Below are 23910 nucleotides of genomic sequence, written 5' to 3'. Positions count from 1 at the left end.
CCTCACAGGATTGTTGTGAGGATAAATAAGGAGGGGGGCGGAGAGTCAAGTTCCATCTTGAGCTCCTTGGCAGAAAGGTGGAATATATACAAATGTAACAATGAATAAATAAACTGCAGCCACTAGTCTTCATATCAAGTACATCTTGCAAAATATACTTTTCCCATCCTGTTTTAAGTCTGGTACCAGGTTGCTGTCAAAGCTTCCTTAGAGCCCCCCTTATATTTCATTGCAGCTTTCTTAAAAGGTCAGGAAAAACACCTTTTACTGTTTTCTATCCACTCTCTGCATGGAGGGGCTTCCTTGCATCTGTGGAAGCCATGCAAGTCTGAATCTGCATGGTAGGATCTTCCTTGTGTAGACTTCTGCCACTGCATGTTGTGGGTGTTCTGTTTCTAATTTCTGTTGACGAGATGCGAACTAGGACTCCAAAGTTCTAGCTTCCAGTTGTGTGAGGGAAGTGCACTCTGAACATGCTCATATGCACCTTCCTACCAGAAGAGTCCCAGATGTTGCAAATGTTGCAGTCAGTGGTTTTCTTAATACAGTTCCCTGAAGTTGAAAAATAGGTCCTGACACTGTATCCTGGATCAAATTCATAAGCAACCAGAGTAAGGGTGGCAAGTTGCTTCCTCTTCCTTTCCCCCCTTCTTCCTCCCTCCTCCCCCCACCAGCCCCCACTGGAGTTGGTTATTTGCATTCTTTATGTAAAAGAGATTTTATTATCGCCACTGTGCAGCCCATCTCCACTCTGGTAATTGGAGTGATATTAATTTCTGTGTGGCTGGGAGTTGATGTGAGTCCGGCGATGCTGCGGCGATAGGCTTTTCCTTTCTGCGCTAACCGCCGCGATAGGCCTTCTATCAGTCTCTGTGCAGGCACCACACTTATCAGGAATGGAATGGGTAAAAAAAAAAAGGGAAAGAGGAAAAAAAAGGGAAACTTTGAGCAGCCTGAATTTCTTCTTTATCTGGCAGGATCCGCCGTGTGTCAGCAGTGGCAGGCTAGGAGGATGCTGTGTGGAGGCCAGGCCAGGCGGGTGGGTGGAGGTGGAGAGAGTTGTGTTTTTCAAAGCTCCTGGGTGCCATCCAGTTTTGTCCCTCCCAAATCTTCTTTTGCCAAATCTTCCTGCAGAGCCTCGCTGACTTCTTGAGTGGCCAGGTTGGTGTACCTCAAACGCTTTGCCCAATCAGGCACCTGTCGGCATCCTAGGTGAACATGGGGTGCTGCCTTATAATGAGTCAGACCATGGTCCATTGAGCTCAACATTGTCGCTAGTAGCGTTTCCGGCCATGGCTTGAACCTGGGACCTTCTGCATGCAAAGCAGGTGCTCTGCCACGGAGCTGCAGTCAGTGTGAAGTTCTGTAGGCACAACTTCATGGCCATCATTTATTAGACAGGGCTTCCATGACCAGACTGGGGGCCAAGCCCATCTCCCCTTTCAGGTTCCCCGCTAGCAGAGCTCCAGAATCATCTGCAGCTTCTTTCCATGTTCTTTGTTTCCTTTTCTTCCTTTGGTCCCCGGAAGGGCATGGCTGAGTGGGAGATCAGTAGAGGGTTGGTTGGTGGGGGTGGGGAAATCCTTCCCATTTAAGCATGCAAATAACAAAAAAATGGATTGGGGGCTGATTAAGGATCTGAGCATGCCTTCTACCTGTTGTGGGGCTGCTGCACGGAACTGAGAAGCATAGGGGGAAAGCTCACTTCCATGTACTCAGCACACTAAGGTTTTCTTGGGAAGTTGCAAAAACTTTTGCTTTGGACCCCTGCAAGAAAAGCTTGGCTGGGCACATGAGGCAGGGACGCCTGAGCATCTGGAATCCTGCACTGGAATAAGACAGGGATAGGGAACATCTAGCCCTTCAGATGTTGCTGGATTACAGCTCCCATCATCAGTTTGGGTTTCTCTCATCTTACTATTTTTCCAGTCTGAATTTCAGTTCTCCGCATTTCCACATCAATTTCAGGTGTCCTTTTTTTTAAAGGCTTCATGAAAATTCATCATATTTTAGTGTGAATTTCTCCTAATGTGCACATTTTGCGTAATTCACACATTTTTGCAAATGCCGATATGCATTTTTGTATGTCACTTTCACTTATATTTCCATTTCTATACACACTTTACCTTAATATATGCACTTTCGTACATGATTGCTTGGCTGGAGAACTGTGTTGCAAAATTCGGAGAAAGTGGGGCTCCATTTCAGTTGGTGTATTGTTGTCTTTAAATGCAAACTGAATTAAATTTCTACTCCACCTCTGTTGGCTATGCAGGCTGACGGTGTTATGGGACTCATTACATTATTTCCCCCTTCTGATTCTATTAAAAGTATTAATGAAAATCCAGGACAGAAGTTTTCAAGGTGCAGTTCTAGGAAGAACCATGGCTACTTAAGAAGCTGGCAAAGGAAGTCCTTATATGCTCCTCCTCTGATTTCAACAAGCCAATCGCCATCTTGGATGGGCAGGGCCAGTCCTGCTTTGGAAGCTTCTTCCCTGGAGACTGCAATCACATGGCCTACCACATGGGGCAGTGATCATCACTTCCTGAAATTATGTTGATCTAGTCCAGGGTCCTGCTTACCACATGGAAAACAGAAAGGCGCAAGAGCCTTGTCCCTCAGTTGCACCCCCCTAATCTGAATATAGAGAAGTTTACTGCTTATGAACCTGGAAATTTCAGTTGTGTGTGCTGAAGGTCCGTTTGTGAGGAACCCTTCCTGAAGGGCAAGGATGCTCTACCACATCTCTGCAGGGATGTGCTATGGGGCTTGGAGTACCCCATTGCTCCTGTTTCAAGTGCCCAGTATTTTTGCACCACTCTTCCTCCAGCACAGGCCTCAGCAGGGCAGGCTGCCAGGCGTGGTTGGGTGGGAGGGGATGAGCAGCTGTCCTTCACTTTTCTGATAGCCCCGCACATTCATGCGCCTCACTGAAATGAGAAAGTCAAGGGAAGGAGAAGAAAATGAGAGGGAATTTTTTCCTCCCCTCTCTTTCTCTTTTTAATCTTTGCTATGACCTTGTTCGCTGGAGGGGTCTTGGCTGCTTTAAAATTCTGATATGCAAATAGCTGATAGCTATAATCTATAATCCTCAACTTGGGAGCGTTTGCAGATGTAGCTGCCCATTCTGTTTGACTTCCTGTTCTTGCAAGTCTGGCTCGTGGCGTGTGTGTGTTTCCCCAAAATAAAATATATATATTTAAAAACCTCCTGAGAGTTTCTAGTTGCTCCCAATAGAGTGGGTTGCCATTTCTGAATTGTGCCCCAGAAGTAAGAGAGAGGGGAGGAAGCGGGCAAAGTCTCCCGAATTTGTTTCTTGGCAGATCCCATTCTGTAGCAAAGGTGGCCTGGACTAGTCGTTGGAGAGTAGCTGGCTGGTTGTCGCAGGAGCTTTCAGTCTGCAGCAGCCAATCACAAAAGGAGTGTTGGTGGCTAAGATCCTACGGCTGCAATGGCCTTGTGAAAATGCTATCGGTGAGAACAGGGAAGATGGTGGGTCATTATAATGTTGTCCACCACCCAAATCTCCAAGCGGTGCAAGCTTCCAGGGGTCCCAGATGCTTATCCATTGTTCCTTTTGGGAATGAGACTGAGTCTTTTTGATATATTGTTTATTTACACATATATGCAAGCTGAGCCTATGATGGAGGGGTCCACAACATCGACACCCTAAGAGGTTCTGGTTTCTCCCATAGCCGCAGCCTTGGATTCAAACACAGACCAACCATCATGCTCTGACCCTCTCCAGCTTGCCTCCTTACCAGCCTGCAACCTTTTTCCTTCTAGGCCACATCACAGCCAACTCTCAGTTCTGCTTCAAACTCTGGCTTTGTCTTCTAACCAGCTGTTTGAGCAGGGGGGGGGGCACTCATTTGCCACCTGGCCCAGAGTCCCTTCTCGTTCTTCATGGCCCATCGCCTTTCCCTTTGTTCGTTCTTAATGGTTCCACGGTGATTACCCTGTGAGGATGCTAGCCTGGCCTATGTTTTAATCCTTTCTGGATCCAGGGGTTCAGGAGACTTGATTTACTTCCAACACTTACTGGGTCTAGGAATTTAGGGGAGTCTGGCACCGCCAAACTCACAACACTATTCTTCCTATGTGGAATTCTTTACTGTAAGAAATGTCTTCCCCCAAAATTTGTACCCTCCAGTGTTTTGGGCTACAACTCCTAGTGCTGTCTGGTCTGATGGGAGTTGCAGTGCCAAGTTCCTAAAAGGAGTGCCAGGTTGCATTGGGTTGGGGGCACAGCTGCCGTAAGAGCTGGAAATAACTGCTGGATTTGATGCCTTTCAGAGGGAACTGGGCAAGGTCAGTGAAGTCAGGTGTATCTTCTGCTCTCAGTGCCTAAAAGGAGTCCTCATGTCCAGTAAGTTTTTTGTGTTGATGTTGCTCCAGCCCCTCTGGCTTTGTATAACTTGAGCCCTTGTGTTCTTTGTACCTGATATGGGGCCCCTGTTCTCTTCGACTACCTGTGTGGCGTTAGGATTTAGCCCCCAAGTATTTATTTATTTATTACGCTTATATCCCAGCTTTCCTGCAAGGAGCTCAAAGTGGTGTATACATACTTTATCCTCGCAACAACCCTGTGAGGTAGGTTAGGCTGACAGCAAGAGACTGGTCACCCAGTGAGCTTCATGCCTGAGTGGGGATTTGAACCCTGGTCTCCCATGTCATAGTCCGACCTTCTAACCACTACACCACCCTGGCACACTGATGGTGCAGACACACCCCTGGTTGATGTCTGCAAGTGAGAGTCTCTTCTCATTGCCCTGAGTGTTGTCGCCTGCACAGAGTCACACCCACACACCGGCTTTGAAAACTGGGCTGATGCTCTGTGTTGCTCTGTGCTAATAAGCCAGGCAGAGCTTATTATGGGCCCGCATCCAGATCAATATGTGCCTCAGCGTCATGGGATTAGCAGAGAGGGCCCTCCTTCCATTGCAGCTTCTCCTGTGCTGAGTGATATCCATGCCTTGTGGATAGATCAAGCTCCGCAAGCATATTTAAAAGAAGTGGGGGAGAAATAATTGGGTTGTGACGGGGCACCTTCTCCACCTGTAACTCAGCCTAGTGTTTTACTGCCCTATTTCCTTTTTATGGTCTCCTTTATTTTCACACCCTATCGAATATTCAAATGTATCTGCGACCCCTGAGCCTCTTTATGGGGGGTCGTTTGTCACCTTTTATTTCTTTTTTGTCTCCTGGTAAAGAGCTCTTGCCATTAATTACAGGGGCTAAGGACCTACCCGCCAGCCTGCTTTCTCCTTCCTTCAGTAACTCGGAGGCAGAGAAGGCTGCTGCATCCAGATGCCTGAAGCTTTTGCTTTTTCACTCCCCCTCCACAGAAGCTGCTAACATCCCCTTGAACCCAAGCCCACGGGCCTTACCTTTACCTGCTCATGTCTGTTTCTCACCTTTCTGGGACTCTAGGTGGCAAAGCTAGGGATTCCAGGGAGGTCTCATATCCAGCCACTGGCCTGACCCAAACCTTCAGCTAGGTTGCCACACAGCATGCCTTCAGAATATTCCCCAAGACCACATTCCTGAGATAGTCCTTTGGATCTCAAAGAAAAGGGGGTGAGGGGTAGGAAGACACAACTTCTTGTAAATTTTCTCTGAATGATCTGTAGGTGGTTCTTAACTTGCCACAGGCAAGTGTCTCTTTGTAAGCCTGCACTCTTAATTAGCAGGCCTCTTCAGTATTTCTGGGCATAGGTCAGCTAGCATTAAGGCATGTTGCTCATTTAACTGTATGAGTTCTAGGCATTCAATTTAAATACATGAGGGGGGAAACAATATTTCTAAAGGGACAGAAGCAAACATCCTTGCTTTTTAAATGGTGCTCATATACGTCACAGTGGCCATCGACATAGAGTTATCCCCTCCCCTTGTCTGTCATGTTTTAAGATGCTTTCAACCTGCAGGGTTGTTTTTCTAAAACATATAGTTTTTTAAAAAATACTTGTTTTTGAATTTGCTGACCCACAGGTGTAAGCATCTGCTTAGCTTTCCCACCAAAATATGAAGGAGATCAAGGTGTCTAGTTTTGGCTGGTACCCTCATATTGTCCCTGTGGTGAATGCCATTATTTTATCAGTTTTGCAGAGGGAAAGGTAAGGCAGGGAAGGAGATCAGTTTGCTAAGGCCAGATGATGAACCCATGGCAGAAGAGATGGACACAAACCCAGATCTCCCCGTCCAGAGCCAGTGATTTATCCTTGAGTGAGTTTGCTTTCGAAAGGGCCCACAGGGGCCACCCGCCCACACCTGTGATTATAGGAACATGAAGAACAGCCCATCTGGATCAGACCAAGCATCCTGATTTCCACTTGGGCCAAGCAGATGAGTCTGGGAAAGCCCAAAGAAGGCATGGCAGAAATAATACTGTTTTCCCAGAGTTGTCCCCCAACAGGCACGCTGCATTTGAGCATAGATTGCCTCCAGACATGGAGGACCGGCATGTCTTCTCCAGCAAAAGTCTTATTCTGGGATTGAAGATGTCACTTCCAAGCAACCTTCAGTTCCAGCATTCTCAGTGTTTAGGAACCGGCTGCTACATAAGCAGTTGCCTTGCTGGATCAGTAAAATCTACCCTGTCCACCTTTCTCTTTCCAACTGTGGGTGCCCTTGGGAAGCTTGTGAGCAGGGCATGAATACTGTTGGCTGATTGGACCAAGGTACTCTGCCACTGGACTTGGAGGCTCCATTTTCCTATTACAGTTGATGCTCTTGGATATTTTCTGAGCCACAGCCAAGGGGCGACTGTTGCTCTCGAATTAAAACAGTACACACTAAACCTCCCCCCCCCCCATTTCCCTGGCCTTTATTTTTGCTCCATCTCCCACCCCCAGCCCAGCTCTCTTTTTCCTTTCCTTTCCTTTCTTTTTTTATCTGTGCTGCGACTCCTGTCTGAGTAATCTCTCCCCGCCTGAAGTTTTCTCTGCAAACCTCAAGGTTTATTATCAGGCAGCACAGGGCAGCGCGAGGCGGGACGGCCCGTTCTGATGGACAGGGCAGGGTTGGCCACCATCTTCCTGATTATCTTTTTGTGCTTTGTGTGTGTGTGTGTTTCTCTTCCCCTTCACATTGGTATGTGTGGGTGGGAAAAATTATTCCAGCTATTTTTCTTTATCGCTCATAGCAGAGTTTTACACTAGATAGTCCTATTTGTTTTAGATTACCGTGCTGGAAGGGAAGGGAGGGCTGGGCTGCAGCAGCCTGTTGCATTCTGGGGCTGAGGCCAGCCTTGATCCACGAAGCACATGATGCTTTGCAAAACATTCCTCGTATTGGGAACTGGTGTGGTAATGAGAGTCTAGAGCTTATAGTGTGTTGAACTGAGACCACCCTGACCTGGGTTCACTTCCGTTCTCAGCCACAAAGCTCGTCCTTAGCCTAACCTACCTTGCAGGGTTGTGGCGAGAGGAGAAGGTAGGCAGAACACCTAAGGCTAATCAGAGTTCCTGGGAAGGGAGGGCAAGTAGGATAGGAGAAATAAATCTGCTTTCCTCTGTGCATGCTCAGGAACACCCTTCCAATGCCGCACCAGGTGTTCTAGGGTTAAATGGCTCTGGGGTGACGCCCTGTGTGTGCTGCCGGACTATTTAAGCAAAACCACTTAGGAAGGGAATTTTTGATTGGGGGGGGGGGGAGAAGCAAGGTGGGTCATGCTGGTGCTGATAAGGCAGGCCAGCGTAAAACAGAAGAAAAGGCAGTGAAGAGTCCCTCCTTTTATGAGACACAATAACCCACACCCTGGCGGGGGAGATAGGATCACGGTTCATTCCAGGCCTGAATACACCGCCCTTGCCTCCAGGATATGATCAGACCCTCCAAAGCCCATCTCCCTATTGTCCCTTCTCCTTGGAGCTGATGGTATCAGGGACCAGCCGGCCAGGACTCCGGTTTATGAGAAATTCTCTAAAGGGGTGTGTGGGGAGGCTGGAAGCAGGGTGGCGAGGGGGCAGGGTGGGTGGGATAAAGAAATAAGACCTGATATTGGGGGTGGGGAAATGGCAGGATGTTGGGGCTTCGGGCTGACAGGGCAGCTCAAAAATAGGTGCGGGGGTGCGAGTTGAACTATTAAGTCAAGGTTGCGACAGCGTCAGAATAGAAGGAGCTCCCTTCTGGGTCAAACCAAGTGGCCCAGCTAGTCCAACATCCTGTTCTCACGGTGGCCCCAATGGAAGCCCATAAGCAGGACACAAGAGCAGCAGCAGCAGCAGCACTCTTTCCCATTTGCAATTCCCCTGTATACATGTGAACGCTTGGCTAGCTGGCTGTTGCACCTGGAGGACACATGTAGATGCCCTTGCACACTGCCTTGGGTCCCCACACTGCTGTAAGAAGAGGGGGGAATGTGAAAGGAGAAAATGGCACTGTACATGTAGTGGTAACTTTGCCACTCAGAAGTGGTCCTCTGTATCCTTCACCCATTGGCAAGGGAGGATCTTTTGAACTTGCATGCTGTCCTCCCCTCCCCTCACTCATGGAGGCTGGCTCCACCTCGTTCTCATAATGGCAAGCCACAGTTTTCTTTGGGGATCCTAGGGCAGCTGTTTAGGAGGCTGCCGTTTTGCGGCAGATTCGGCATCATGGCCAAAGGTCTCTTGTTCCTTTAAGTGATGCTTGTGAGGCCCGTGATTAGGGGTAGAGAAGTTGAAGAGTTCTAACAGGAGCGGAAATTGCCAGTGTTCCCTTATTCATCCGGAACAGAAATCAATCTAGTGAATATGATTGGTATTCACTGTTGTTTTTCTGTCTTCAAACAATATGGAATCAATGACCTCACCTCCTATTTACTTTGCATTTCCTTTGCACTGAGACAAGCAAAATGATAATGCAGCATTAATAAAATAGTTAATTATGTCCGCAGCAGACAGCAAGATGGAAAACGTAGCATTTAACAGAAGCTAAACTGCAGCCGAAGGGAAACAGTGCTGCGATGAATGTGGGGCAGAATGCAATTCGGTACCTTTTTGCATTTCTAATTAGGGATAAAGGCAGCACATTGGCTACCTATGAACGTTTCCATAGGTTCTGAGGACAAAGTACGTGTCCAGAAGGGGAATGCTTGTACTTCCTCTTTTCCCATTCCGTCCCGGCTTTCTCCGCTTCCTCTGCCACCTCCCCCTGTCAGATTTTAGATTGAAAAGCCCCACAGGGCAGGACTCCACCTTGTTCCCCGTTATGCTGTAAAGCGTCATGCATGTTGACGGGGCTCCATAAATAATGATAGAAAAAGCAGCGATAATAATAACGGTGGCAGCTAATATCCCAGCGCCAAAAGTTCTGGCTACGTTCTGCACTCCACAATTAAACCACTTTCAAGCTGCTTTGAAATCTTTGATTGCCTCCAAAGAATCCTGTGAATGGTAGCTTGGAGAGGAGGGTCTCTGAAAATTGTATGGGAGTTCCCCCAGCTCTTTTTGCTCCCAAAATTCCTCGGTGGGATGTTGTGATGGCTTTGAAACTGGCTTATATTTGAAGTATAGGCATGGCCTTTGCTGCTCAAAATTTGGGTGCTCCACCCCTGCCAATCGTTGCACAGGGTAGCCGCTTAAAAAATTTGATGGTAGTTTGAACTCTTCCCCAACTGTGACCACCCACCCTGGTATAATCCAAATCCTGGTGTGTTAAAACTGTTGCCTCCATTGCCCTGAGCCTGCAAAGAAGAAAGAGAGTAGAAGGGGGCTGTGCCTTAGTCATGAAAATGCCTTATTGGCAAAAGGGCTCCCCTCTCGTCCTGTAACTGTGACCCTTTGCCTAAAACTCCTGTCTTGGAGGTTGGGGGAAGGGTAGACAGGTCCACGTTGCTATCCAGGCTTGGTAAGAGCCTCCTCCACTAATGGGGTCAGGGTTTGCAGAGATAAAGATTTGCTGTTGTTAACTGTGTCAAAAAATCAATAAATCCCCAGTGATGCTTGGCTGCGATAGGAGAGGAGAAATCCCCAATAGCCAGCTAAGTGGTGGGGGCTGGGCATGTGCTGGCAGTGAGGTAGGGAGGGGGGGTCGGCGGCAGTCCAGATAAGCGGAGACCCTACAGAAGAAGAGAGGGGACTTGGGGGTATGTGAATCGCCAGCCCCATACTTCCTGAAATGCAGTCCTCGGTTACCAGGGCGCCATTTTGAAACGGAGAGGGACAACAGTGAGTGGATGTCAGCAACCCAGACGCAAAGGTGAGGGGCAGAGCAGAGCTCTGAAGACTGTTCCTGCCGAGGGAGGGAAGGAGGGCCACGTATCGGATGGGCTGTACCTTGCCCCACCTTGCCTTGCTGGCAGGTCTGAGCCGCTGCGGCTTGAGCGTACAGAGGTGCGACAGGGCTCTCTCTCTTGGTGGGGAACTTGTGTTGGCAAGCTGGAGAGACCTGCTCCCTGAAGCCACTGTTGGCAAGGAGCACAAGGGCTTAAGTTTGGTGGCGCAATTTCATCACCCAAAGTTCGTTTTCTGTTCACATTTAGTCCTGGGATTGTGAGCAACTGGGCTAGGGGGAGGGAGGGACATTCCTTTTTAAGGTGAATTTGCCTGGTGTGCAAAAGTATAGATGTGTGTCAGAGAGATGTCAGAGAATTCTGAGAAACCAGAAACAGCAGCAGTAATTGTCAGTGTCTGCTTATTTGTTGTGTGTCCAGAACAGAAATCAACCCAGCATATATGAATGGTGTTGTCTGTTGTTGTTGCTTTCAGTCCACAAACAATATGTAATTGATTCCCCCCCCCCCCAATTTGCACTATTTCCTTTGCACTTTAACAGAAGGAGTAGAATAAGGAAATGACAATGTAACCTATGTGATGAATTATGCAATTTATGTAATTTCAGCATGGCGGACAGTGAGACAATGTAGGTATTGGCAGAAGACCAACTGCAGCAGAACAGAAACGGTTCTGCATGTGATGGATACTGGATGTAATGGAAAGCCATGCCTTCTTACAAGTTTGCTTCCCCTCTTCTGTGGGCTTCTGACTCCTTAGATTCCACTAATAGGCAAGTGGGAATCTGCCACGGACATGGGGGAATGAAGGAGGGACCCCTCCAAGCCCCTCCTCTTTTTCTCTTTGTCTAATTTTAACGCCCAGCAGCTCCTTTGTTATTCCCAAGGCTACTCCTGATTACTTGAGCATCTGAGCTGCCAAAGCTGGGATAATCTCCTTAGCCCCTTTAGAGATATTTTCTTTTGTATGGGAAGGTGAAGTGTAAAGACGTTGCTTGTACGCAGCTTAAAAATGCTCCCCAATCGCCCCCTTCCATCTTATCAGGCCAGTGCTATCACGCATCGTTTTGCTACTTGAGTTGTCAGTTTTAAAATATGTATATTTCCCTCTGCCTCGTGTTTGAAACTTCTCAAAAGGAAAACCACCTTTTTTTGACAAACATCCGCTTAGTCCATTTCATCAGCACCCCTGCCCATCAGAGCCAAGGAGGCATCTCTCAGAAGCTCACAAGTTTGGGCATGATGGCACCAGCCAGCCCTTGTTTCTGGTTCCCAGCTTATGGTACGCTGTCCCCGAATGTAGAGGTGGGCAAAAAGCAAGTCCATCTTTGCACAGTGCCTAATTAACTGATGGAATTTCTTGACACATGATGTGGCGGCCCCCACTACCTTAGATCACTTTAAAAGGGAACAGCACAAGAGTGGGAATAATTCAGTAGTAGTAGTAGTATGTTTTAAACAGATTTTATTTACGTACAGTTGTACCTTGGGAGTTGAACGGAATCTGTTCTGGAAGTCCATTCGACTTCCAAAACGTTCGGAAACCAAAGCGCAGCTTCTGATTGGCTGCAGGAAGGTCCTGCAGCCAATCGGAAGCCGCAGAAGCCCCATCGGATGTTCGGCTTCCAAAAGAACATTCGGAAACTAGAATACTCACTTCCGGATTTCAATTATTCGGGAGCCGATTTGTTCAGGAGCTTTCGAGATCCAAGGTACGACTGTATATAGTTTTGATTCTGTCAATGATATACCGTATCTTTCCGTCTATAAGACGCTCCCATGTATAAGATGGCCCTTAATTTTTGACATTATTTTTTAGGGGGGAAACCTTATCTTATACACGGAAAAATATGGTAGTTTTAATTCTACCAATTTTTAATTGTTATTTTTTCTGGTTCTTGTTTTTATCGGTAAGCTGTTTTTAGTCCCATCAGGTTAAAAAGGTGGCGTATAGAGAAATAAAATGAATAAATATTCTTGATCTGAACCAGCACACTGTCTTTCTGCTGCCTTTGAAATGTTGATTGCCTATGAATCTTACAAGAATGCAAGTCCTTCCAGTGTGGGTCAGTTAGGAACCAAGCTGGAGTTGGATCTGGGTTGAAAATCCCATCTTTGCCATGTCGTGGGGTGGCCTACCAAACAGGACAGTTGTGCAAGTGAATACAATGAAATTTTGATGTCCTGTTGAATCACAATGTGGATAATCCTGGACCCTTCTTTCAGGTTAGGTTCTTGGCCCAGAGAGATACCACCACAGTCAGGAGAAAGCAAAAATAAGACTTTTTTGCCTTTGCTTGCATGGGTGAGGAGGTGACATTAGCTGAGAATTTCTTATTTCTATTCTAGAGTAACTAACCGAACCTAGCATTTTGGTCGGGTGGCCACTTTGTATTTTTCCCATTTCTGTTTTAATAAAACAAATCTTACTATCTTGCATATATATATATATATATATATATGCTTTGCTGTCATCCTTTGAAAACGTTGTAATCCTCCACATTGTAGTTAGGGGCAAGCAAACCCAAGGGCCACCGCCTGCCTCTACATGCTTCCTAGTTCCTTTCTCATTTTCTTAGGCCCCTTTCCCAGCAGTGCTTTTTTATCAGCTTATGATACTAATAGTTAATATCCTCAGTATAAATAGTGCTTTGTAGAATAACACCAGGTTGGGGTGTCTTCTGTGTTCATGTTGCTCACAGTCTAACTTTAAGCAGCGAATAAGACGATCAAGGGAGAAGAAGGAAGGAGCAATGAAACTCTTGTCATTGCAACTTGACAACGTTCCATGTGGCAGTTCTAATCCCGTGATAGGTTGGTTCTCTGTTGCTTCCACGTTGAACACTGAACTCAGCACTGCCGTATCACTTCCCTTTATCCTTTCCTGCGGGATGCAGTCTACTTGGTGCTACTTTAGTGAACCAAGCAGGCATAAAACTCCCAGAAGGAGGCAGTCATGTTTGTGCAAGCAAAAGGGAGCCCTTATCCTCACCTTACCAGAAGTGGTCCTTTTCAGGTTTAGAAAATAAAGATAGTAGATGGCCAATGCTGGATATATGCAAGATCAAAGGTAGTGCAGGGGGAATGAGTAGAGGAAAGTTTAGTAAGTCAGCTGTCCCCTGAAAGCTGGTTGGCAGTGAGGTGAAGGCAAGTACAGAGGAAGGACCTGTGGAACGCTTGGCCGCAGGATGTTGTACCAGGCTAAATTAGGTGACATACATGCTTAAGCCAGTGGGTAGTGGCCACACTAAGCCAGAAAAATGCACAAGGACACACACACACAAATTTATTGAAATGTGTAAGGAGAATTTATTTCAGGCTGCTCAAAGGCTTGTGCATGGGCTGTACCATGCTACCCTTGCACTTTTGACTGGCATCAGTTGGCCCACTGTCGAAAGACACAATTGCCGAGCTATCTGGACCCGGAGTGGCAGGTTTGAGTTGCTTCTCATCTCCCCCAACCCCACCATTGTGGCTGAGATCCTTCTTACTCTGCCTGAGAGGCACCCCCAGGGAACGGAAGCGTTTTTCAGACGGCGTCCCTCGCCTTATTTTCTTTTTTCCTCCATTCCTTTTGTAACTTTATTATCACAAGCGCGCAGGCCGATACCAGCCCAATTTGGTTAATGATCCCGGAGATAAGAATTATTCCGATAACTTCCAGGCCAGCTGGCTTGCGGGAGCCAATCGGATGCCGGCTTTGCCAGGAAACTGATGGGGAGATAAGATAAGGGAGGAATTGTATTAACCTGCAGGGTGGTGAAACTGAGCGCCAGCACCACCGATCCCAAGATTAGGGGCAGTGAGACGCACGCACACAAGCAGAGCAGGCGGGAGGGAGGGAGGGGGAAAATGGACTTTGTTCCTTGCGATAATCTGCAAGATTGTTCTGACCATTAGCTAGGCTGGGCTGGGCTCTTATTAATAGACACGTCATGGCTTCCTTTTCATCCCGGATGGGGCTCAGAGAGCTGGCGTGTGTGAACAAGTGTGTTTGAGGGTCTCAAGTGACTCTCAAGACTGTGGAATCTCCAGCCTTTCCTGCCCCATTGTAGTATTTCATGTTCCCCATGCTCAAATCTCTCTCTCCCTCTCTTGTGCAGTCTGCATAGGGCTTTATGGGTAGACCCAGATATGCTCATTTAAGCATAAGGATGGAGGAGAGGTTTGGCACAGTTCACTCTTTAATTCAATCCTACCTAACCCTAGCCTTTCCAGAAACAATACATCAGGCATCCCCAAACTCGCCCCTCCAGATGTTTTGGGACTACAACTCCCATCACCCCTAGCTAACAGGACCAGTGGACAGGGATGGTGGGAACTGTGGTCCCAAAACATCTGGAGGGGCGAGTTTGGGGATGCCCGCAATACATGAACCGAACCACAGCTGCCCTTCCTTCTCTGAAGGTTGCAATGTAGTTCTACAACCCCAACATGTCTAAATAGGTGTGCATAAAAATGATGATGATGATAGCAGCAGGTGTATTTTATTAGCAGAAAATGCTTACAAAAAATTGTTTGTCAAAATTGCATAGAAAAATGCCTCTTTGGGGGAAATGCACACAAAATATTGTAGAATTTTCATGAGGACTTTTTTTTTTTAAGGTAAATATGTTGCAGAATGGTGTGGAAATGTGGTGAATGGAGATTAAGACTAGAAAAATGAGCAACCAAGAGAAACCAAAGCTGACAACCAATTTGCTGTCCTTCCTTCTGTCAGCTTCTATGAGTCCCTGAAAGCCTCACATCAATTCAGAAAAACCCATTGCAAAGATGGCAGCAGCAATGTTGTTTGAGATGATGATAGCAGTCAGGAAGGGTTTCTTATAAGTGAGAAGACCTTCATTTGATGTGTGAAGGAGTGCAGGAGGCGAGTCGTACGACAAGGGGTTCTATAGGGCTTAAGATCTTAATAGCCTGGTTTTGGGATCAGACCAAAAGGAGCACATCTCCTCCAGCATCCAGTTCCCACAGGTGTCAACTAGATGGCTCTGGCAAGCCAGCAAGTGGAATCTGAGCAGCAGCACTCTTCCCACTTGCAATTCCCAACAACTGGAATTCAGAAGCCTACTGACGCTGAACCTTGGGGTTTTTTAGAGCCATATACAGATAGCCAACCATCGTCCATTCTCTGAAAGGATGCAAGTTGCTCTCTGGCAGACACAAACTTGAGTTGGGCACACTTTACTTTGCTCATATGTTGTATACACCCTCTCAGCCATAAATCCAGCTTTGAGGTACTGTTAACTATTGACATCAAATGGGCCCCAGTTAATCAGTTAATCGGATTACCGGCAGTTTCTGCATTGCCCCCTAGCAGCTGGAGGTTGGCTGGGCTATTCCTGGCCAGGTGGCCCAGTGCTTGTGGGCAGGGAGGCGGGAGAGCAGCTGGAGAGCCTCCTGGCCTCAGTGCTGCGGTTGGGTTTCTGCTCTGCTGTGCCTCGGTTTCCACCTTGCTTTCCTGGAGCTGCCCTTTGGCATCCGCCTTGGCTTTCGACGAGGGGAGTAGTTCCTGTTATGTCCTTTTTAGCAAAATCCGGCAGGGACGGAGGGAGGGAAGCGGCTCGGCTTGCCCTATTTTCGTCCCCTTGTGTCTGGAACGGTTGCTTTCTTTATCAGTGGCTGTGTGTTTTCTCTGGTGGGGATTGATACACAGAAGATGGAGTGCTCTGACATGGAAAGTGTCAGGCAAAGGCTCTTATCTTGGAGACATGGTCGCCTGACCCAAACGCAACTGATTAGCCAGCAAGAAGCTGGAAGAGGAGGAAAGGGGGCAGGAGGAAGGGTGGCAGTTGGGCACAAAACAGGTTTGTTTGCTAAGCTGGACAGAACTTGCTCATTACTGCTCACTTGGCTGCGGCTCTCCTTGAGATTCCCTAAAGGGAGGAACCTTTTTGCAGAGGGCTGACTGATCAGAAACTGGATTTCACTCCCTCGCTTCTTCCCAGACGGGAGAGATGCATTTCAGTAGAGGCTGTCCTGCTTTAAGGGAGGGGCCATAGCTCAGTGGCAGAACATCTGCTTTGCATGCAGAAGGTCCCTGTTTCAATCCCTGGCTTCTCCAGCTGTGGCTGGGAATGGTCTCCTACCCAGCACCCTGGAGAAAACAGCCATGGCTGTTGTGAGTTGTAAGTGGATAGGTGAAGGCTCCATTATTACCATATCAGCAGAACTTGACTGGACCAGCAGAGGCACACCTTAAAAAAATGCTGGGAATTGCACGGTCTGTGAATGGAGGCAAGATCAAGGGCAGGGTTTCCTATTAGTGTGCTCTTTCTTGGGGCAGAAATGTAAATGAGGTGTAGCCTCAGTAAGATGTTGTTAGTTGCACAGAAAATAATTTAAAGGAGCACTCCACAGACGGCAGCTCCCCAGTGACCTGCCACTGTGCACAAAATGTCTCTGCTCTTGCACATGTTGTCTTCCCATGCGCAAGGCTGTTGGGTCTGGGGATCAGTTGCCATGGCTAAAGAACAGGGGTGAGGAGTTGGCTTCACCCCTTTCTTCTGGGTCTCCTGGAGGCATCTGACTGGCTGCAGTTAGATACAAAAATGGGCATCATAATGGCTATGTATGTTACCTTCAGGATCAAAGGCTGTATGCCATGAAATACCAGCTGATGGAGAGCAAGAGAAAGCGCTGTTGCTTTCATGCCCTACTTGTGGGCTTTCCGGAGGCATCTGATTGGCCGTTGCCCAAAACAGGATGCTGTGCTTGGGCCACATTCTCACCATGCAGTTTATCTCTATGATACCACTTTAAACAGTCATTGATTCCCCCAAATAATTATGCGTGCTGTAGTTTGTTAAAGGTGCTGAGCGTCTTTAGGGGACCACCATTCCCCTCATTTCAATTCCCAGAGTGGTTTAACAGTCAATCCCTTTTCACAGAGAACTCTGGTAATTGTAGGGAATAGTGGCCTTTTGAGAACTCTCCGCACCCATGAAATACTACAGCTCCCAAAATTCTATGGCTATTTAAAGTGGTGTAATAGCACATTAAATGTATGTTGTGAATGGGGCCTTAGATCAGTCTTTGATCTGAGCCAGCAGGGCTCTTGTACAGGTTGAATCCTCCCATTCCTCATGTGCGCAAGGCCACCTTGGGAATTTTGCTGAAGCTGCTCTGAGCCCAGAAACTCTCCAGCCATGCTCTCCCCTCCCTTCACCTCACCTCTGCCCTGATAAGCTTTAGCACATGGGGACCTTTGCCTCTCTGTCCACCCCAGTGCCTTTGATGTGTTTTGGTGGAACGAGCAGTCTGATTCCAAGGCCTTGTTTCCCACGCAAGGAGTTGGATCTGGACCCTCGCCAAGCCTCCCTCCTGTGCCTCTGTCCGTCGCTCCCTTGGAACACCTCGACTGCAGGGCTTTGGGGAGGGAGGGAAAGAGGGCGAAATGCAATGCCGACCCCTTTCTCCACTTTCAGATGTACAAAGGGGGACTGCTGGGAGTCTCCGTTTAACATCCATCTGAGTATTGCTTAGCTGCCATCTTATCTGTCCGCTGAAAGATGAAGGTGCAGCTAAAACATTTTAGGCTGGTCTTCCCAGCCGATTTACATGTTATCTAACCCATTAAACCTAGAGGCTTATCGGACCATCAAGGCCATTACAGCTCAAAGCCGTCTCAACCAAGGGTCCTAATGAAGCAAAATAAGAGGCTCCCTTTTTGATGGAGGGATGCCAGCAAGCTTTGATCCGTCCCTGCGTTGCAGCTCCTTGCAAAGTAACCAGAGAGGGGCCACAGTGGGCTGAGGTGATGCCAGGAAGGGTTGGATCTGTCCATTTTGGTTTCTTTCAATTCCCTGTTTCTTCCCATCTTAAGTTCAGTCCTCCACATTTCTGCAGCACTTTGCAGTTTCTAAAGGTCCTCATAAAAATTCATCAGTATTTTAGTGTGATTTCTTCTTTGCATTTTTGCCTAACATGCACACATTTTTGCAAAGCAATTTTCCCTAATATAATGCATTTTGGAATATTATATTTACTGATACAGGCAGTTTTATAATGCTCTACTCTAGCACATGCATTTTTCTACACGTTACTTGACTGGAGAACTGCACTGCAATATTCGGAGAAGAGCAAATTTTGAAAGATGGCTGTGCTTTGGTTCTTGTATTGTTTTGGAAATTACAAACCTAGTAGTTTGACCTTTTAATGCAAACTGAACTGAATCCCCATCCCTACATGATGCCCAGACAGGGAAAATCCAGTGCTTTTTTAGTCATCTTACAAAGGTTGCCGCAAACATAATCTCTTACCTTTAACCATTGTTGTTGTTAAAAGCACATTGATGGATTTTGTGTAACTCAAAAGCTCATCAGGCTGTGTAGAGTGGTGGAAATTAAACTAATATGCCATAATGTTGACGTTCTAGAAAAGTTAAGTAGGATTGCCTGCACAAAGGAAGGATCTGTGGTTCAACTGAAGAGTATTTGCATTCAATGTAGAAGGTCCCAAGTGAAATTGGCCTGGCGGGTGGCGCTGTGGGTAAAACCTCAGTGCCTAGGACTTGCCGGTCGTATGGTCGGCGGTTCGAATCCCCGCGGCGGGGTGAGCTCCCGTCTTTCGGTCCCAGCTCCTGCCCACCTAGCAGTTCAAAAGCACTCTTAAGTGCAAGTAGATAAATAAGGACCGCTTTATAGCGGGAAGGTAAACGGCGTTTCCGTGTGCTGCGCTGGTGCTGGCTTGCCAGAGCAGCTTCGTCACGCTGGCCACGTGACCCGGAAGTGTCTGCGGACAGCGCTGGCTCCTGGCCTCTAGAGCAAGATGAGCACACAACCCTAGAGTCGGACACGACTGGCCCGTACGGGCAGGGGTACCTTTACCTTTAAGTGAAATTACTGGCATATCAGGTAAGAGCTGAGACAGACTCCTGGCCTGAAACCCTGGAGAGTTGTTGCTGCCAGTCAGTGTAGATAAAGTAGAGGCACCCTATGGTCTTGACATCGTCCCAAGTTCCTATTAAATCAGCTATTTACCCTGAAGAGTTAAATAGCTGGCTTACTGGGCTGCACACCCTGGACACCCAAGTGGACAGAGATGCCACTCACAAAACAGGCATGTCCTTGAGGAGGTAAAAGGTGACTTGCCCTGTCCCCCTCACTTTTGTGGGAAACACACACTGCAAACCCTTTAGTATACATCCAACAGTTGCTTGATGCTGTCAGAGCAACATGAAAATCTTACCTTAAGCAGGTACAGCCATCTTGGACGTGGCTGTTGAGGTGCAACTTTCACAGGGGGACCCCATACTTAGCTGAAGCACCAATTCCACCTTTGAGCTGAGGCGACAGCAAACCTATTCATTGAAAGCTCTGGCTTCACAATGTGGGCAGCTAATCGCAGTAGAAGGCCACAGGGGAAATTTTCGGAAACAACAGGTGAGGGACAGGTGAATATCTGGAAGAAGAGCTGCTCTGGTTCTTGTTCAGTAGGTCATTGGCAGCAGTGATGGTTCTTGTTCAGTGGTCATCATGGTGGCTGGCATAACCATACTCCCTAAACTATAGGCAGCTCTGCCGATCCTATATGTGCTCATATTCTCCTCCAGCTTATTTGGAAAGCATAAAGGGATTCCTTACGCACAGTGGACATGCGTTTGTGGTACTGGGGAGGTGGAAGACGTGACGCATTCTCTATTGCACTTTCCATCGTATAGAGAACTCAGAGCTCATTTCTGGAGGGAGACCTTTGGAGAGCAAGAGCTGGCTGGGCCCTGCCTGATATTATTTGCAATCTGTTGGCAGAACATGGTAAAACCATTGCAAACCAGGTGGCCACCTCAGCAGTAGCAGCTAAAAAAAAAATCCCTTTGTATTCCTCTTTAACCAGGTCTTTGGCTGATTGACATCCAAAGCCCTTTTAAAATTAAAAAAAGTTGGAGGGAGTGGTTGTTGGGTTGTTTTTGTTATGTATTTTGTGTTCTTATATTGTGTTTTTATGTTGTAACTGCCCTGAGACCTGGGGTATAGGGCGGTGTACAAATTTAATAAATAATAATGACAACAATAATAAAGGCTTTTGTCATGGAATGCAAAAAGGGCTATCCACAATAGTATTGCGACATTGTTGTTCATCTTGGTTTGTGCTGATAATTATTGGTGTCAGTTATTATTAGTGCTGTGCTTTGTCCTTGTTTCTCTGGTGTTTGCAATTGTGCCTCACATAAGTACCATATATCAATGCAAATGTGTGTTTTTTAATTAAATTTTGAATTATAACAAATAAATAAAGAACATACCAAGTAAAATATCAGAAGTCAGTGAAATCATATGCAGCATAAAGTCCAGCATGAAGAAGGAGAAGGTTACAAAGTTTACTATGCAAACAATAAACCCACCAAAGTAAAACCTCACAAGATCCACAGCTTTTTATAGGCAGGAGTGACTGTCTAGCCATGAGCTTCATCATTTGTAAATGAAGTCATGCTATATTGCAAAAAAAAAATAGGGTGCTTGTCTCTTGTACTGTGTTCTTCAGCAACTTTTAATTTATGGGAAATATTTTCTAGAAGAGCGTTTGCCCTTCTAGATCTTTGGTCTGTAAAACTGCCACTGTTACAGGTGACACATGATACCCATTCCACATCTGTAAGAGAATGATATTTTTGTGTGGTGGCACCTACACTTTGGAATTCCCTGCGTGTTGATACAACAAAGCAAGCAGGTGCCTTCGTTGTATTCTTTTGGCCATCTACTAAAAGCACTTTTCTTTAGACAAGTCTGCCCAGATACATAGAATCCGATGTGCTTTTAGTTTATTGCTACTTTTACTTATCTCAATGTTTTACTTGTCTTTACTACATATGTTTATTTTTGTAAACCACTTTGATGGCTTGTTTGTTTTTACAATCAAGCGGTATATAAATTGTAATAAATAAATAAATAACATTTGCAAATAACATTTCCTGCCCCCAGTGGCCTCGGGGCTCGCTCAGCTGGGGACAGGAGCCTTTCTGCCCCCCACCCCCTGGCTGGGCAGCAGGCTAGGGCCAGCTGTATTGGCCACAGCCCATGAGGTACTGGGGTGCAAGCGCCTTGGTTCCCACAATGAGAACTGTGGCAGTTTCACTCGGCATCTTGCCATCTTGGGCCAATGCAGTTTTTCCCAACATTGTGGTATATCGCCAAACCGCGTTGTTTTGCTGGTGATGTTGAAAACTCAACATCGCCCAGCCCTAAGACATACATACCTTCACTCTGCAGAAAGCAACAGTGCATAGTATAATTCCAATTTATTATGCTCAGCCAACAGCCACAGGAAATATGTTTGTAGAATTAATTCAACTTATTAAGCATATTGAACTTTAAAGGAAGATCTTCCCCAACCTTTATCTTTTAATCAGGAAATGTGAACAATTTTGCAAAAGAAGTGCTTCTGCTTCAACTGCTAATGTGAAGTAGGAACTTCATTAAAGAATAAGAAATAGTACCTAGCCTCTGCTCAGTTATTTTGCTCATGCACTGAGGTCTTCCATGCTTTCACAAGCAAATTTGAAAACCTCATTTTCACCTGACAAAACAAGGAGGGTCCATCTGTCACCCTGGTGTGCAACCAGATGGCACCATTTCTCCCACTCCATTGGTTGATAGATGTTATGGGAACATTGTAATCTGGCCATTTCTGTGGTTTTAAGAAAGGACAAAGCCCACGCCACCTACAGGGGTAGGGAGGTCTCTCCTTACCGAAGAAGCTTCCTTGGAAAGTTTATGTATGATCTCATCTCAGTGATTTCTGCTTCCCTGATCTCCCTTTTTTTCCTCCTGTCCCATCAGGTGAACTGGAGCTGATGACATCAGAGGGCGAGAGCAAAGTGCGTGCCAGGCAGAACGTGCCTGAGGGATTGTCTTGGGGTCCGTACCAGGGGAATATCCACAGTGAGCCTGCTTCTCCAGGGAACAGTGAGCCAGTAAGTAAAGCAGTCACTAAGTCAGCAGAAATGAAAGCAAGCACCCCTCTCCTCTTTTCCTCTCTGCAGAAAACAGCTGCAATACCCTTTGGTGGGTGGCATCATTTTTATCCCACTTACCCTCCAGGGAGATCAAGGCAGTCCATGGTACTCCAGTTTTATCCTTGCAGAAACCCTGCGAGTTAAGAGACGGGCAGTTGTAAAGCACCTGCCTTGAATGCAGGGGGTGCCAGGTTCAATCGTCTGCATCTACTGGTGCCACTGCCAGTCAGTGCAGGCAGTACTAAGTTCCATGGACTCTTAGTCTGGCCACTACACCATCCTGGCATTGGGGCTGAGCTTGCACCAGATGGCATTCCTAGCCTGGCTGTCATTTCAGACCTTCCTACACTTTTAAGGCAGTCCCTTCCACTTCCTGGGACTTAAAAAAATCTATATATGTTGTCCAGTTCAGGTGTAAGCATGGATATCTCAGTTGGTTAGAGTGTGGTGCTGATAATGCCAAGGTTCAATCCTTGTATGTTACAGCTCTATATTCCTGCATTGCAGGGAGTTTGACTACATGATCCTCAGAGTACATTCCAACTCTACGACTCTATAATTTTATGATTCTAAGCCAATGTGGCTCTCTCCAGATGCCTTGGGACTACAAATCCCATCAGCCCCAGTCAGCCTGGTCAGTCATTGTGGATGATGGGAGTTGTAGTCCAGGGCATCTGGAGGACACCGTCTTGGCTAGCCCAGCCCTCGCAGCATTTCTCAGGCATCTCCACAGGTAATAAGTGGTGGTCATCATAACCACACCCCAAGGCAATGCTTCTGATTCTTTCTGTTTCTCACTTACAAGCAGCATCCTTTTAGCACAGACCAAGCTACAAGGCTGTGTTTAGCACCACACACAAAGTGCCCGTCAGCAGGATGCAGCTTCTCCCATGCAGCTAATCTCATTAGTGCGGCTCATGGCAGGGCTATATCCCATCAGCATCAGGTTCTTAAAAGCTCCTTTCTGCACAGGCCTGTGGTATGTTTTTGAAATCCCGGCTGGAAGGCCTCTACCCTGCTGGGTTTAATTTCTGGTTTCCCCAGTTGTCTTGCCGTTCTGTCTCGGAACTGGTGCTGCTTCGCTTATTCATCAGCGATCTGGAGCTGGGCTGAGCTGGGAGGTGGCCAAGTCGCAGGTGACCCCAAATTGTTCAGGAGGCCAATGAACCGAGCAAGGCTGTGAAAAGCTTCAAAAGGATCTCTCTAGGCCATGTAATGAGCAGGCAACAAAGTAGTAAATGAGGCCCAATGTCAACCAAGTAGGAGCAAGGCTTATTGCAACCAAAAATAATCCCATGTGTATCCCAGTTTCATGGATGGCAAATTGCAGAGCCTGTAATTCCCCCAGAACAATTTTTTTCCACACCAGTGCCTCAGCTTGGAACATAATACGAGCGCCTTTGAGGATGCACAGAGTGCTTTCCTTCTGCTGCTAAATACCTACAGCCAGCTGCTGTATTGGAGGTGGCCAGCCAGATCTTTTTGGACTTCAACTCCCAGCTGCCCCAGCCAACATGGCAAGTAGCCCAGGGCATGATGGGAATTGTAGTTCCGCAACATCTGGAGGGCCACAGCTTCCACACCTCCATCTCATTTGGGTCTTCATTTCTCCGAGAGCAGGGGTTTGCTGGCTGACCCCACTTCCCCATTGTGTTCATATGTGCAGCCCCACTACCCTCCACACAGGTCTCTGCATTGGGGAGCTTCCTGACTGGCCAGGAAATAAGTATTGGGGTCA

The 23910-nt window shown here is 47.0% G+C and overlaps 1 protein-coding gene across 7 annotated transcripts in view; it reads left to right on the top strand.

The window, feature by feature from the left end:
• ZFPM1 (zinc finger protein, FOG family member 1) overlaps positions 1-23910 on the top strand; it is a 108632-nt gene that overhangs the window by 65764 nt on the left and 18958 nt on the right. For 6 of the 7 annotated variants that reach the window (XM_083754511.1, XM_083754508.1, XM_083754507.1 and 3 more), the window contains one exon: positions 21997-22130. In XM_083754511.1, coding sequence (XP_083610637.1) covers positions 21997-22130 — 134 coding nt within the window. Of the gene's footprint in view, positions 1-10099; positions 10186-21996; positions 22131-23910 lie in introns of those variants that run through there. The other variant, XM_083754513.1, reaches the window with a different exon arrangement.

Source organism: Podarcis gaigeae (assembly GCF_964106915.1).
Source record: "Podarcis gaigeae genome assembly, chromosome: 8".
Classification (NCBI taxonomy): Eukaryota; Metazoa; Chordata; class Lepidosauria; order Squamata; family Lacertidae; genus Podarcis; species Podarcis gaigeae.
Note: the sequence above shows the minus strand (reverse complement) of the source record. Positions and strands in the feature narration are given on the sequence as shown.